General features: G+C 36.6%; 1 protein-coding gene across 2 annotated transcripts in view; it reads right to left on the reverse strand.

The window, feature by feature from the left end:
• ZFAND3 (zinc finger AN1-type containing 3) overlaps positions 1-15,551 on the reverse strand; it is a 132,050-nt gene that overhangs the window by 82,517 nt on the left and 33,982 nt on the right. For both annotated transcript variants that reach the window (XM_064414568.1, XM_064414567.1), the window contains exon 3: positions 14,522-14,548. In XM_064414568.1, coding sequence (XP_064270638.1) covers positions 14,522-14,548 — 27 coding nt within the window. The remainder of the gene's footprint in view (positions 1-14,521; positions 14,549-15,551) is intronic.

The following is a 15,551-nucleotide window of genomic DNA, read 5'->3' on the forward strand; positions in this document are numbered from 1 at the left end:
AGTATCAGCTAGGTAAAGAAACTAACTAATCCTAACTTTCCCATCTCAACCTATCACTCTATCCATTGCACGACTCCACTTTTAATTCCTGGTTAAAGCCAGCAGTTCACATCAGTTATAAAAGTCTCAGGCACAACACTATTAAAACCAATGCAAACCAAATCTCATATTATAAATCAGCCAATTTAATATAATTTGAAGACATTAACTTTAACCAAATGCATTAAAAGAATACACCTTACACGATTCTGTTGTTACTCTGTAAGAGAGCAAGCAGATGACAGGACACAAGAAAAACTCCTGGAAAACCACAATCATCTCACAAAACCAACTGAAGATTATTTTCTTTTTCCTCAGCTGCCATGTGCTGGCGATCCCACTAGGAAAAAACCCCACAACAAATACAAAACAGTAAGAGTAAATCCCCACTTGCCTAAGGAATGCAGCGCATTCTGAAATGCCCAACTTTAAAACTATCAAAAAAACTGAGTGCTTCTATCTAGGGCTAGTAACTGGTGAATTATTTCCATTCACCTTTTCTGCTGCTGTAAAACTGTTGAGTGCTTTTCTTGTACATACCATCCCCCTTTGCAGAAGTCTGTCCTCCCCCCCTTATCAAATACTAACTCACCTACATTTATACCTAAGCTTTGTCTCAGGGCTGTAAGCCTTCAAGTAGGATGATTAAATTATCTTGTAAGCAAAACAAAAAATTTCTTTCCACATCACGAACCTCTAATTGGTTATGCTGAGCACTCCAGCTCCATCTATACAATTTATCTCTTTACTAAAGTTAAAAGCAAATGCTTAATCTCGAGTATCCTGAAATTTTTACAAAGTATTCAATAGAAACAGAATTATAAAGCCTGTTTATCTTCCATAGGCAAACAGAAATCCCTTATCAATAACTTCCAGTTAAGGCTGACCTGAGCTGAATCAGAGCAAAAATCTATAGTGAAAGCATTTGCAAAATGCCAGCTCCAAACCTGCACCAAGTTTTGTAAAAAGGCTCTGTTCAAAGGAAACAAAACCAAACCCAGCCACCAGGACTGACATTTAATATCAAACAGTTTTCCCACCTCTCCATACACTGCACAAAATTTGCATCACCAGTGTCACAAGGCAGTTATTGAAAAGGAATTATCATGCTCACTAAAGGCAGAACTCCAAAGAGTTGTTTTCCCTTGGAATACTGACACAGATGGACAAGAGTATGTCCTCTTCCTCAGGAATGTGCCCTTTTCTCACTGTGATTTCCACTTTTCCTTCTCTTCTGCATTCCCCTGTTGCTTTCAATGTTCCACAAGCACTTTTTCATACATGAATGCAAAACTAAATCATACATTGATTTTACATTATAATCTTTCTAGTTGAATTCTACATCAAGGAAAGTATTTAAACAATTAATTTTAATGTACAAGCAATATGATTTTTTTCCATTATGTTCCAATCTGAAGACAAGAACAAATCCCGTAACAGAACGTCAACATTAATGTAAGAGGAGAAGAAAAATTACTTAATAACACTGCAGAAGGATACCATTCTTCAATAGGTCATGGAGGCATAAAATTTTGAACAAATTCATTCTTGTATCACTGTATATTCCTGCTAATAGGCTAGGGCACAACCGAAAAATTCTTAATACTTTGCTGCACAAACTTACATGGTGGAAAGAGAAACTAGCTTTTATAGTCTCTGTTTCCCTGATCAGCAGTAAAACTGGGGAAAGAGGCAGGAAGCCTCCTACTTGCTTTCTCTTGAGCAAAGGGCAGAAAATGAGTTGCATTTAACCATGAAATGCAACTCCATATTCTATTTAATAAGTGATACTAAATACTACTATAGACATGTTCTAGTGAAGAAAGCTGTGCACCTAGAGAGCCAGAACAGCACAGAAAAGCAACAAGAATAATTTGCTATTCGTTTCATCCAACTAACTGGAAACTGCAAATACAGTCAAAGCTCAGGAAACTTTCTCTTCAATAACCCAGTTTTGGGTAAGTGTTTTGTGAAGGAGCTCATGTCCTTACCAGAATACAGTACCTTGCTGAATGCAGTATAAGGCGCAATATAAAATGAAAGAAGAGTTTTCTAACACGAGGCAGGGGAGAAAAAAAAGTCTGTTTTGGACACAGTAAATTCCCTGTCACTTTAACTTCTCCACCGACCCAAACATGAGTCTTTCAGAGAATGGGGAACCAGAGAGGGAAAAAGGTGGCCCAGACATATGCTAAGCAAAAGGGCTTCCACTGAGAGTCTAGAAGCCAAAGCTCCTTTTGGCTAAGCAAAAAGGAAGGCTGGGTAGAAACCAGCAAACATCTCAACCCTTGCAGTGAGTTGCTTACACAGGTTCTACAGCTTCTCAGCCTCAAACCTGATGGAGAACACACAACAGAACATGGGATTTCTCTACCTGCTCAAGAATACAGTCTCACAGTAACATCATTTTCCTCAATTTTCAGGGCCTGAATTCCTTTGAGTTCCACTAAGAAAAGAGAAATGGAAGAAATAGGTTCTAACCTGGCAGCTCTAGAAAGAGTTTTCAGATTTTAAACTTAAAAATGTTATTCTAATCCTGGTTCAAAAGGATGCATTTTAACTAAAATGTTTTATTATTTGGTGAACGTGTTTAAAGACTGATTCTTAGTCATTGTTAATATTTAATAACGAAATTTAGAACATCTTTCTGTTAACTAAAAAAAAACTAAGGGCTACCTACATGCATTTACAAAATAATTATGCTGAATATTTGTCCTCTTTGTTGGACACTTACTGTTTTCTAATTCACTTGTCTATTCATGGTTTAGGAATACGGCAAACTGGAATTTCATAGAAGGTTTACAAACACAGGAACTTAACATATATTACTTAGTTGAGTAAGAAATTATTTCAAATGCTTTGTATTTATTTAGAGACATTACTACTGTTAGTAAAAATGACTGCTTTTGTGATAATAAATTTCACAGAAATCATTTCAACTTGAATTTTTATAAACTATGTGTCATCACATCAACACAATTATCTGCCTAGCTTTTTTTTTAATAGAAACTGGATACTCTTATTTGAACACCTTGCTAAGTTTAACTAAAGAACAAGCTGCCATAAGAGAATACAAGACTGAATAATTATTTTCTGAAGTGTCCTAAATGAACACACAATCTCAAGTCCTACAGACAACATCATCTTCAGAAGTCTGAAGTGAATGAGCCATGAGTTTCCCTTCCTTGTAAGTTAAGGCACAATTAATTAATTTCTCAGGCCCAGGTGTGTGCATGGACTCACAACTGACCATTTTGTCTGCAGGGAGTTACTGCAGCCTGCTGTATGAAAGAGAGAACAGTTTCAAGTTAAAATAATTACTCCTGCTCTCCTGTAAATGGTCAATCTCTACTTTGTTACAGTACCTGCAAAAAAGACCACAATAAATATCTTAAAATTCCTTTCACCAAAGCATGGTCAGCGGAACACAGTGCTGCTCACAATGTCAAATGTTTATGCAGTACTAACTCACAATAAATATCTTATAAATCAAGTGCAAAATAGCTTTCTTTCTGTCAAAAAAGAACTCAAGTGGGAACAAATACATGAAATCTGACCTTTACATGAAGAAAAGCTCATTTAGTTCTACCAAGAAAAACTGGTTCTGTTACGAAAGCTTTCAGCACTCTGCATTTCTAAATCTATTAGATTAATATTCCTATATATTCTTTCTCAGCTAGAGCATACCTGGTCTCTTTCACAGAAAGAAAAAAAAAAAGAGGGGAAAAAAAGAGGACTGAAATGCACTGGAGACCTACTGCTACCCACAGCTTGCAGATATATGGATTTGGAGACTATTACCAGCCATCTTGATTATGGACTCAGACATACTCTTTTTTACAATTTGGTTGTGCACAGATTTGAGAGCTCATTTAGAAAAAAAAAGAAAATATTCATACTGGAACATTAGCTGCAGCCACATATCAGCTGTGATTTTCTCATAATATGCCAATTATCCAAACAAGTCACTGCTATGTCTATCTTACATTAAACCTTTACAGTCAGAAGTTTCCAGTTATACAATAATTTAAACTCTTTTGAAATAATTATGGACACTAACTGAAGCAGTGCAGAATGAAGAATAATGTTTGAGCAATTTCTAAACATTAACTTATCTGCGTCAATTGAATAGATGTCAACATTCATTATATGCATTTGCCTTTTTGGGATTATTTACACCTATCACAATTTTCTCTAGATACTACTGAGTTTCTAGGAAAAAAAAAAGCCAGCATTGTCAAATTGCTGCTCAAAATGTTTCAGCAGATGGTAGTTCTGCTGAGAACTTGAAGCTAAGCACTGACTTTGCTAAGGCACAGAAAATGTCATGGTGAAAGACCGCATTCACCTACACTGGGATCAGCTTTCTATTTCTTCACATATTGCAGGGCAAGACATGTCAACAGAAGAGAATGAAAGCTTGTTTATGAAGACCAGTAATGCTATACTAAACATTGCTAGAACACAAAGGTAAATAGCACAGTGTATTTCCTTCTCAGCCTGGAAATGAGCCAGACTGGTATTTACCTCCACAAACACGCTCTAAAGTGTTTAAAGTTTTAGGGGTTTTTTTCTATGCTGAAGCAAAATACAAGATGGAAGACAAAACTCCAGCGTCTTTTGTTAAAAGAGCAAAGCTTATAACTTACACAATTACCAAAAAAGAAATGAGTCTTTTATTGCTGATTGAGCTCACCACAAACAACTTCCAGCGAATATCATGTCAACTTTGAGCAATCATTTGAGATGTAAAAGTGTACTTTTGGTCATTTCTAATGCTTACCAACCTCCCATGACATCTATTCTCTGCTCATAATTTGCTCTCCACATATATGGGACCTTTTATACAGAGCTGGACAGAAATGCCCCAATCCCAAAATAGAAAAGCTCCAGTTATTTAGGAGTTGAAACCTAATAAAAATGCTACCAATGCTGCTAAACTATTAATGTAGATAAATGCATGTAAATACAAAATAAATGTTTAGAAAGCTCCAAGCTCTTCCTTATGCATTGGATCATTAACCTTGCACATCATGAAATTCATCTGTTCACTTATTCAAGTAATGAACAGCTAGGATGTGGGTAACATTAGTAGTTAAAAATACACAAACCAGAGCCTCATTCCACATTTGTCTACTCAGAAGTCTTAATGCACAGGAGAGAGAAAAAAATCTTGCATTATGTTCTGAAGACTATTACTAGAGCTGCTTTTGTTGCAGCAAGAGAAGAGCAATCTCAGAAGATGGACTCTATAGAAGTCCCCATTCAGGTTGCTTGTTCAGCTTCAGCACTTCTGATCAACCATGACAGAGCGTTTGTGACCAACCTGACTGCAACCCAACAGCCCAGAATCAACACTCCTGAGTCATGGCTTCCAAATACTTTGGCCCAGTAACAGTTAATAGTTTCACATAACTGCATTTATTTATACCAGAAGATTGGGGTTGGCATTGCAAAATCCTACACTGAGCTTGAAAAGTCAAGCAGTCTGAAATAAAGAAGTGCCCGATCTAATCAATTTTTTACACTTGTGATCTGACCTCTTTATTTAATTTTAAATTACTTTCATAATGTATGCAAGTCACAGAGGCTCTCTTTTAGAGGACCCTTAACCTCCTTGCTGGATAGAATGAAAGACATTCAAAACGTGCAATTGGAATTTTACAGAAGGCAAAGCAAAGCTCCTTTCTGCTCTTGACTTTGTTTTAACCCCAAGGATCATTCCAGAGCAAAATCAAGGATAACTAAATTCTAGCTGCTTTCTCTGCTACAGAATTTTGACAAGACTTTTCTAATGTATTTATTGTATTTATTTTCAATGTTCAAAGTTATTCTTAGGTTCACCAAGACAAGCATTAAATACCTTTGCAGTTCCACAGAGTTATGGAGGTGAGTATTTTTAATGCTTAAAGCATCAAGAAATGTTATGTCTTGGGGGAGGGAGATTAAGAAAGGACTGCAGTTACAAGGCTTCTCAAAGTTGATACCCAATATCTTTGGATGTTTGGCATTTGGCTTTAGATACTTATCTATGTACAGAGAACAAGAATATACCACCTCTGACTCACACAAATGTCAAGATGGTAAATTACTTGTTTTCTTGAAGCACTAGGGGGCTAATGAGTTCTTTAAAGAAATTCTCTAAAGAAAATAATTATTCTCTATTCAGCTCAATGTGCAAATGTCATCCCTATAATGTTGCAATTAAGAAGGCATACCTTAATATTACTTAATAGTAAGGGGGCCTATTCATTAGAAATACTACCAACCATGGTGCATTCAGAACCCCAAGCATCCTCACATCAAGACAGAGTAGCTGTTTAAAGGAGAAATTTTCAGCAAATGGAGCTTACCTAGATGATATTTAATGACTTGTGATTTAAACCAGATTAGGCCAGTAATCTTGTGCTTTCCTCTACTCTGATCCTTTTATCATAATTAAAAGACAGTTACAATGCATACACACAGATTGGATTAATTATTACAGCACTATAACCTGTCTTGTCATTTGCTAAATCTTCAGGGCCAGATTCAGTTAACAGCCTATGCTTTCTGCTAAGGAAAGGAACAACATTTTACAGGCTGAACTACCAGAGATACAATTATTTCAGGTGACTTTTCAAGAAAGGCCTTATCTGTATCTCCAGCATATGGTTACACACACATACACACACATCTGCCCCCATAGTAGAGTCATCTACTTAAAATTAAGGATAAAGACATTCCTGCTGAAAACTGTTTTAAGCTACTTTTTCTCCCTGAGTAATAGTTAAGCAATATTTAATCACTTATTTAGTAAGGGATATTTAATGTGATAACACGGAAAAGGATTATCTAAAGGGGTATTTTTCCCCCAATGCTTCCAAATTAGTCCAACAGTTTAAATTTTACCTCTTAAAAAATCCATCTCATTCAGCATAAAATTATAACTTCTTTATGTCTGAAGACAACAGTCATTAAACTTCTCATTTAATTAATACTACAAGGAAACTCATTCACAGACTGTTGGGCTTTTTTTAAAAAGCCAGGAAATTATAGTTGTATTGACTAAATCTGCATGAGCAGTTTGCCCTCTGGTGACAAACTTTGTGAGAACGTTTTGCAATACACATAAGAAGACTGGTATGAATAAACAACAACTGGCATGTTTGCAGACCCAAAAGAAAAAAAATCATTACATTTTTTAAAGAAATGGTATGCATTAATTGTACCATTGCAGTATGAGTTCCTTTAAATGAAGAGAGAAACAAACTGGACTGAAAGTAAAAGTGTCAAGAAAATTAAGAACAGAAATTCAACTGCAGAAAAGACACATACAGAAAAGAACTGAAATTCCAAAGTTTTGCCTAAGACTTCTGAAGGCTAAGACAAAATAAAGGAACAAAAGGTCCCTATCTGCATACATTTCTCAAGGGCATGACAGGCAAGTCCAAAATCAGGTTGTCCAAAATCAGCAGAAAAATAGTATCCTCTCTCAGTAAGTGATGAGGAACAAAAGTGCAAGACAAAACCCCAATTTGTCTGGTATCACAAAGAAATCCTCACTGACTGTGAAAAGGAAATCAAGTCAGGATCCTAGCTAGCTATCTAGCTGCTAGATCACATTTCTTTCATATGAAATGGATGAAGAACTGAAAAGCCATCAAAAGCCATTTCATTCTATTATCCACATCACAATTGTCCCATACACCTGCTTTCCCTAACAGCTTAAATCACCTTAGTAAACAGCTGTACTTCCCTTACAGCTAGCTGCTCAACGAAAAGGTTTTCACAAAGGAGGTTTTTCTTGGTCTTGTTCTGCTTGTGTATGCAAGAACTGTTGAAATGTTGTCTGAATTAGCTGCCATGACTGTTAACCTAAATTCTTTCTCACTGTCCTTAGCTAAGAGTTGCTATTGGACAGTAACTAACTACTTCCATTTGGAGATGCTCAAGTGTGTAGACATACAAAGTTAATAGTAATGACAGAGGAAAGGAAATTCTGGGGGTGGAATGCAAGAAAGAATTGCAAAGTAGAGTTAACTTCCTAAATCACTGTTGTGTCTTGCTTGAATTCACCAGCAGGTTTAGTTAGTTTGAAGATCAGTAGAAGCTAGATAATTTCTTCAATGATCACAAATATTGATCATAAACACACACCTTCCCAGCTACCTCAAAATGGTAACTTCCTCTTGGTCACCTGGTACATAACCTCAGCACTCTAATAAAATAAATGCTGTTTCTAGACTCCTTCCCTTGTAAAATACCTTCTGAAATCAGCTCTTTCACCATCTGGCACTCGTCCTGCTCTCTCTCAGCCTCTTGCGTGGCAGTACAAGGGAAAAGAAAAAGGTAGCTGCTAGTCCTGTACAATTTTGATGTGGCATTAACAATGAGAATCCTAGAAAATGTGCAGTCAGCTCAACAGATATCCTTATGAATTTCTAAATACTCCTCAGGCAGTAGTGCCTAACATCTCCAATGGCAAACTACATTTTATTTAAAAGACAAACCAGGAATGTGCATAACACTTTTTAAAGGAATGAGCTGAATGTTTCTAAAGCGCGCATTCTGATATTGCCCTCTCTTCTCAGGCAGAAAGAGTTAAATATCCTCTTTTTATTCCCCGAATGCTGCTGGTCCCACGCAGAGGTGCCATGTTTTATTTAAAACATGCTCTCTCTCAGTAACCACTTGTTCTAATTGGCAAGGCAAGGCTGGGTCCCCAAAGCACATAGCTCGTTAGATTCAGTTTGGATTACAAAAACACGATGAAACAAACTGCATCGAAATGTACAAATTAACAGCTCAGGAGTGCACGACACGGACATGGAATTAGATTGTAATATGGAACAAACTCCACAGGGAGGCTAAGGAACAAATCACTAGTGTCTCTATAAACTATAGAAGGGTTCCAAATGAGCAAATACACAAAACAGAGCACAGACTTTTCCATAAATCAAGCAAATTGCTAAATTAGAAAAAAAAGAATAACATTTCTTCTTCTATCTTATGCACACATTTATAAGGGAATGGAGTCATAAAAAAGTTAAATAAATTAAACCCGTGGGTTGCACATCCTCAATAGGTAACTCCACTTTCATGCTGGCAAAGTGCAAACATCATGGCAATTAAGTCGTATTTCTAAACATTTTTTTTACATCAACACAGAACCTATACACAAGAGACTAAATTACAGCCAGTGCTTCAACGAGTCATTTGGAAAGGTTACGAGTTAGAATGAGAACAAGATATTAAGAAAAGAGAAAGAAACTGGCTTTACCGTAAAGGAAAAAAGACATACTAGAAAACAAAGCCATGAAAAATTAAAAATAATGTAAGTCTGAGGAAAAAAAGGGCTTGAGCACTTTTATTTGCTTGTAGATCAATCTGTACAATGGGACTGGCAATCCCATGAGATAAGAAAAAGAAAACACATGGAAAATATCAGTGATGTCTTGTCAAGACAGAGCAAAAAATTAAATTAAAACTCTTCGTAGTCTTTTCAAGTAGCCAGTACTGAGAAAAGGTCATATTTTTGTGTGAGTGTAATTTATATTTTTAACAGATGAGTCCCAGATTTGCAAGATGCAATCCAACAGCCACTAATGTCCTACAGGGTCCTTTGCTGATAAGACGGATTGACTGTAAAATGACAATAGTTATTAATTAAAAGGCATTCAATTTTACTAGACCGTGTTGGTCAAAAAACCCTTATGTGACAGGATAATGCCCCACTAACTTAAAGAAGCCAGAAAGAAGAAAAGAGAAAAAGAAGAACCTGTCCCACCTCAATACACAACATTTGAGTGACAGCTGTGAAAGAAATTCTTTCTTCCACTAACAATTGCACAGAAACTTCATGGGTCTGTCCTCTATCAGTGCTTGCCCCTTCCCAGTTAAAGGAGGATGAAAAGGGACAAAATAATTGAGCACACCAAACCAGCAGCTGAGCCACTGTTGACACGCTTCACTGCAGTGCTGTGTACACAATGCCTTCACACAGCCGGGTCCCTGGAAGGTGAGGGTTGTGCCTTCTGCTCAGTGTCTTCCACACCTTTTTATACAACGCACAGCCAAATCATATCACACTGACACAAAGCAACCCAGGAGCACTGTACTCTGCAGTTTCCATGCCATGACAATGTAGCTATGGACACCTCAAGGAATGTTTTACTAACTTCACTCAACATGTGATCTGTATTTTAACTCCAGAAAGGCTAGAAAGCTTCAGGTATCCCTCTCTCCCAAATTTCCAGTTCTCCTGTATATTTTATGAGACCTAGGAAGGTACTGTATAGATATGCTAGATGATTTGGTTGATGTTTACTTTTGACAAATGTAAAATGATTAGTCCTAAGCTTAGATCATACAACTGTATTTGAACAAATTAATTTTCTCCTGATTTGTATTTCCCTCTAAACCTTTAAGACAGGTTAGGGTTAAAAGGAGTCAACTAAAAATCCCCTTCCAACCTTTCCACAATATATTCCCCTGTTTTAACAATCCAAACAGAGCTACTACTAAGATTTTAAAATTTTTTTAAAGCCAACAAGTAACGCATACTAACAGAGTAAAAGGAATTATTTGGGTCAGCAGTGCAAATCAAGTGTATAAATAACTGAAGCAGTTTATCCAATTTTTTTCTTAATTCCATTTCATGGTGACTCTCTTTTTCAAGCTTAGCACACATCTCACATTTCAAGCTTACTGATTATGCTAAGACATCTTTTTCCTACCAGGTTTACCCATTTAGAAATTCTCTGAGTACAGAGCAAAAGAAACTGAATGTATGCCAAACAATATCTATGGTTATATCTGAAATGTTTTACATTCTTTACTAGAAGGTGCTCTAGAAATACAAAACATTTTTGTTGCCACTGTAACAGCTATACAATTTTCCAAATAAATATTTAGCTGCAAGCTTGACTGTGTAATAGAAAATAAAGATGAAACTTGACTACTTTCAAACTCTAACCAGTGAGGGCCATTTTTTGTAGCAAGCAGTCCATGTACTTCAAAACACAAAGATGTGAACACAGCAGCAAATTCTAACCTAATGAAGCAAGCTATTGAGGCACTGGCTTCTATTAGGAGCCAACAAAGGGAATACCACATGGAAAAAAGAAATGTCTTGTGTAGTGGTAAAGAAAACTAGTACTTAGTGGTGTTTTCAAATTTCTGGAAACACTTTTTGCTGCTTTTCTAACAAAGTACTAAAACTTGTGGATTGACATCAAAAATTACAAGAGTATGAAAAATACAAACATAACAGATTTGTATCATTCATTTAGGTCTGAAAACATTATGAACACAATGCTGAATGAAGCATAGTTTAGTAATCACCATACAATAGGGTACAGCAAAAAAAGCATAATCTGAACAGCAACATGCAAGATGCACCTGCTGAAAAGATTTCCAGTAAGCAAGCTGAAAGCTTGACTAAGAATGAAATCAGCAGTTAATTAACAGCAAAATCTATTTAGGCAGGAACGCTGATTTTTGCCTGCTCATGCTTACAACAGGAGTCATTACTGCCAGAGGTGGCAGCAGTAACAGACAAGTTCTAAAGAGCTCCCAAGATTTACAAAAACTGAGAGAAAAGGAAATTGTACTATTCAATAACTCTGAGACACAAAAAACCAGCCAATTTTGTAAGCTCCAAAAACTGTGTGTGATTCAAGCATGACAAAACAAAGATCTGCTCAACAAAGGAAGGTTAAGATATGCAAAAATATGAAGTAACACTACAGTCCGATATCTGAGTTCAGGCAATAGGTAAATAATCTGACACTTCTAGACTCAGATGATAGATAGCACATATTAATGTCTATTTTTCTTTTTCACTCCTTATTAGATCTTTTCAATTCAGGAACATAAAAAATACTATCAAAGCTTCAACATTTCATAATAACCTGACACAGAGTTAAGCATACGTATTGAAAATACAGATGTGGTTCTAGCAATACTGACCTTCTGCTACTATAATGAAGATTAAAAATTTCTAATTTTTTGCTCATCAAGAATCCAGTAATTAAAAAAACATGTTTTACTTCAGCCTAAAAATAAGTTATGAGTTGAAGCTCCTAAAACTCAGACAATTCTTGGGTTCTATGGTGGAGTTATTTTTTCAATTTCAGTGACGCTGATCTAGTACTTTGCACAACATGAATATAAATATTACACAGCTGGATTAAGTTCAGACAGAACACCTATGATTTTGATTCACAAATCCATGAACACTCTAACCATATTTTATCTTCTTCCAGTTTTACCATTGCATCTCTCCACCTAACCATCCAGTGCTGCACTTACCTTTAGCTTCGCACTCTACTGAAAAAGCTGAAATCCATTTCCTGTACCTCTCTTTCCATTGCTGATAGAACATAACACGAATTAAGCCTTCCAGGCTCACAGTCAAAAGACAGACTGCATTTCTGGGGGGTGATGTAAGTAGGAAGTGTAGTCTTATCATTTTCTCTATTTAAATTTTTGTTCTTACTCTGTAATAGTTCATTCTGTGACTGTTCCCAGAGGTTCCAATTAAAACTGAATTCTTGAGGTACCAGGTGCTGTTTCCATGAATGCAGAATTCCTGCCTGAAAGATTCTACTTCATCAAGTGGCATTTCAAAAGGTACTCAAACAATGTCCCTACCTGAAGTTGATACTAGAACTTCAATAAACCTAATGGGAGCAAAGACAGGTTAATAAAGAGTACTTTTGAAAATTTTAACTCATCATTGTCCTGTATTTAATCACTCAGAATTCACAGTTTACTGTATTGAAAGAAGAAAGGCTGCAGCATTCTTGAAAGATGTGGGGTCACTAAGGGCATAATTTACATTTTTTTACTTACCAGCCTATATTCTGACCAAAAAATAAACACCAAAAAAACCTCCAAAACCCACACCACTCTACTGCATTTGTATTCTAGATGCATGGGAAGTCTGAAGCAACTGCGTCTTTACCATCTAAAGAGCGTATTTATTTGAAGCACTTCAATATGTAGGGTTACACTTGTTCTGTATCTGAAGACTCTGAGGCATTGATAACACATGGTCAGCACTGAATTGGAGACAGAATGTTGTGAAGTACTTTGCAGAAGTACAATTAATTTGAAATTATTTCAGAGAAGCTCTTGAACATTTTGGAGTCTGTTGCTTCTACAGGGTTTAAGTAAAGCAAGTCAGGTATTCCTTATTGGAACAAGCAGATGGTGTGAAGAGGAGGCAAAGACAGCTGAAGAGGGTAGCTAACTTCAAGCTCTTCTCTTTATCAACCCTTATCTGCAAGCTAAGAACTAGTCTGTGGCAAATGAACAGCAATTTTATGGTTGTACAGAAGAGCTCAGTGAACTTTCTGGATCTGGATGAAAACACTGGGCAGTTACAGGCAAAGGGCTGCATGTATCTGTGCAGTATGCAGCCCATTCTTGCCATGCACTTACCGCTTCTTGCCAACAACTTACCTCTGTAATAACCTGTGAGCACTATTCCCACATTTAATGCAAGAAAAAAGTACAAAAGATAACCAAAAAAAAGGAATGTCAGTCTCCCTGCCATATTATCTGGTAGCTTTCATAGTTTGTTTCATCTTTGGACAAATGTGGGTGAAAATTCAGTGAATTTATTTTGATAATAAATTTAGAAAACAGAAACACTTGGTCAAACAATAAGGCAAACTGACATTACCCTTTGGTCCAGTTCTGGGCTAATTAATCTGATTTATGTCAAACTGCACTATTTTTCCCCCCAAGGGATGGGTGTCATTGTTTAGGAATGGTATTCCCAAATTTAGTGTCCCACAAACTCCAAACCACAAGCTGCTCCCTCAATTCCCCCTCGCCTAGTGGCAGGCTGGAGAGGAGAATTGGAGGCACAAAGGTAAACATCTCAGGCTGAGATAACAACAATTTACTGGAAACAGCAATGAGATAAGAAAACAAACATTACCAGCAACAATATTAGTAACAAAAATGTACCAGAGAGAGGAGAGTGGTTCACATGCAAAATTCTCAGAACTAGTGCTAACAAACCACTCTCTCTGCCAGACTTTCTTGACTGGAATACAACCCCTTCTCCCTGGAGGAGTGTCCCTTTTCCCCCACCCCTGGCAATGAGGTGAGATGGTACAGAATAACCTCCTGTAACCTACCAAAGTTACCCTGTCCTGGCAGAACCAGAACAATGGGGAAGCCAGGAAATGCAGAACCAAGGAAAACTTCATGATCATGTATTTACAAACTTGTTGATAGTTCAAAAACTCTGAAAAACTTGCTAAGATAGGGAGGTTCCATGAATAAATCATACTGTACTGTAAACAATGTTTCATCCCTTGAGGACTTGTTGCCCTTCTCCCAAGATACATGTAAGAAAGGAATGCTTACACAAATATAAGGGTCTTTCCTGCAGTGTGTGTCTCAAATTAATTTTTTTTTAAAGGAAGACTGGATTCTTCAGTCCAGAAAAAAATGGAAAAAAGTAATTTAAAGAGTTACTAACCTTTTTCATTGTGTGGATTTCTTTTTTCTGAAATAAAAGAAAAAGGAAATGACGGTCAAGAGAAATAGTATTTTGAAATTTTCCCTCTGCTTCAACACATTTAAATAAATAACCTGCCATTTTACAAGATAAAAAAGAGGAACTAGTTTTCACATCCCTTTTCTGGAGTGCCTGAAACAGTGGAAAAACATCCTTCAACACCTTACTTGCCTAAAATCTTCCTACCTGCGGTGGTTCAAATTACAGAAACAGGAGTACATATCTTTCTATATCAGTATATAGCTAGAAACCCAGTATAGAAAACATGCTAAAAACATTTCAGTAACATCAGGGGGAAAAAAGAAAAAATAGGAAACCACTTTTATGCTGGAATGATGACACTGAGAGGTTTTGAGTTATGACTCCAAAGGAGCTGGAGTAGTTTTAATACTACTTGTGGAAGCAACGAGAGTTAAGATCTAAATAAGATAGAGTATTTTGTATTTTTTCACAGTATCTTCTACAGTACCTTTATTCCAACCACTAGCAGCTCTTTAAGTTACTAAAACTCTCACAAAGACTTATGTCATTAAAATAAACAGGCTCAAAGGAACATCTTGGAAATTTAAAAATATAACATCTCCCACCCCCACCCCACCAACCACACAAGGTCTCATCTCAAAATTTTACAGCGAAGAAAAATTAACTTTATCAGAGATAATGGCATTTCAGAAAAATTGCGCAATAGGAGCCAAGAACTTTTCTTCTCTTTAAAAAGAAAGAAAATTACAAACAAATAAAAAAATCCCCAAACCAGTAAAAACCGAAAGAAAAGCTGCTCTGCCTAATGCCTAGTCTGCTGGCTGTGAAGTTTTGGGTACTCTGCTAAACGCAGCAAATGAGGGATGGGCTGTTTTGATGCCTCAGAATCAGAACACCTGCATTGCTGAGTACACAAACACTTACAGTGCTAATAGGAACATAACAGTCCTACTGAGTCAAATCAAAGATTTGTTTGTGACTGTGGTCAGTAGGGAAAGAGTACAAGAAA

Source organism: Passer domesticus, chromosome 3 (assembly GCF_036417665.1).
Source record: "Passer domesticus isolate bPasDom1 chromosome 3, bPasDom1.hap1, whole genome shotgun sequence".
Classification (NCBI taxonomy): Eukaryota; Metazoa; Chordata; class Aves; order Passeriformes; family Passeridae; genus Passer; species Passer domesticus.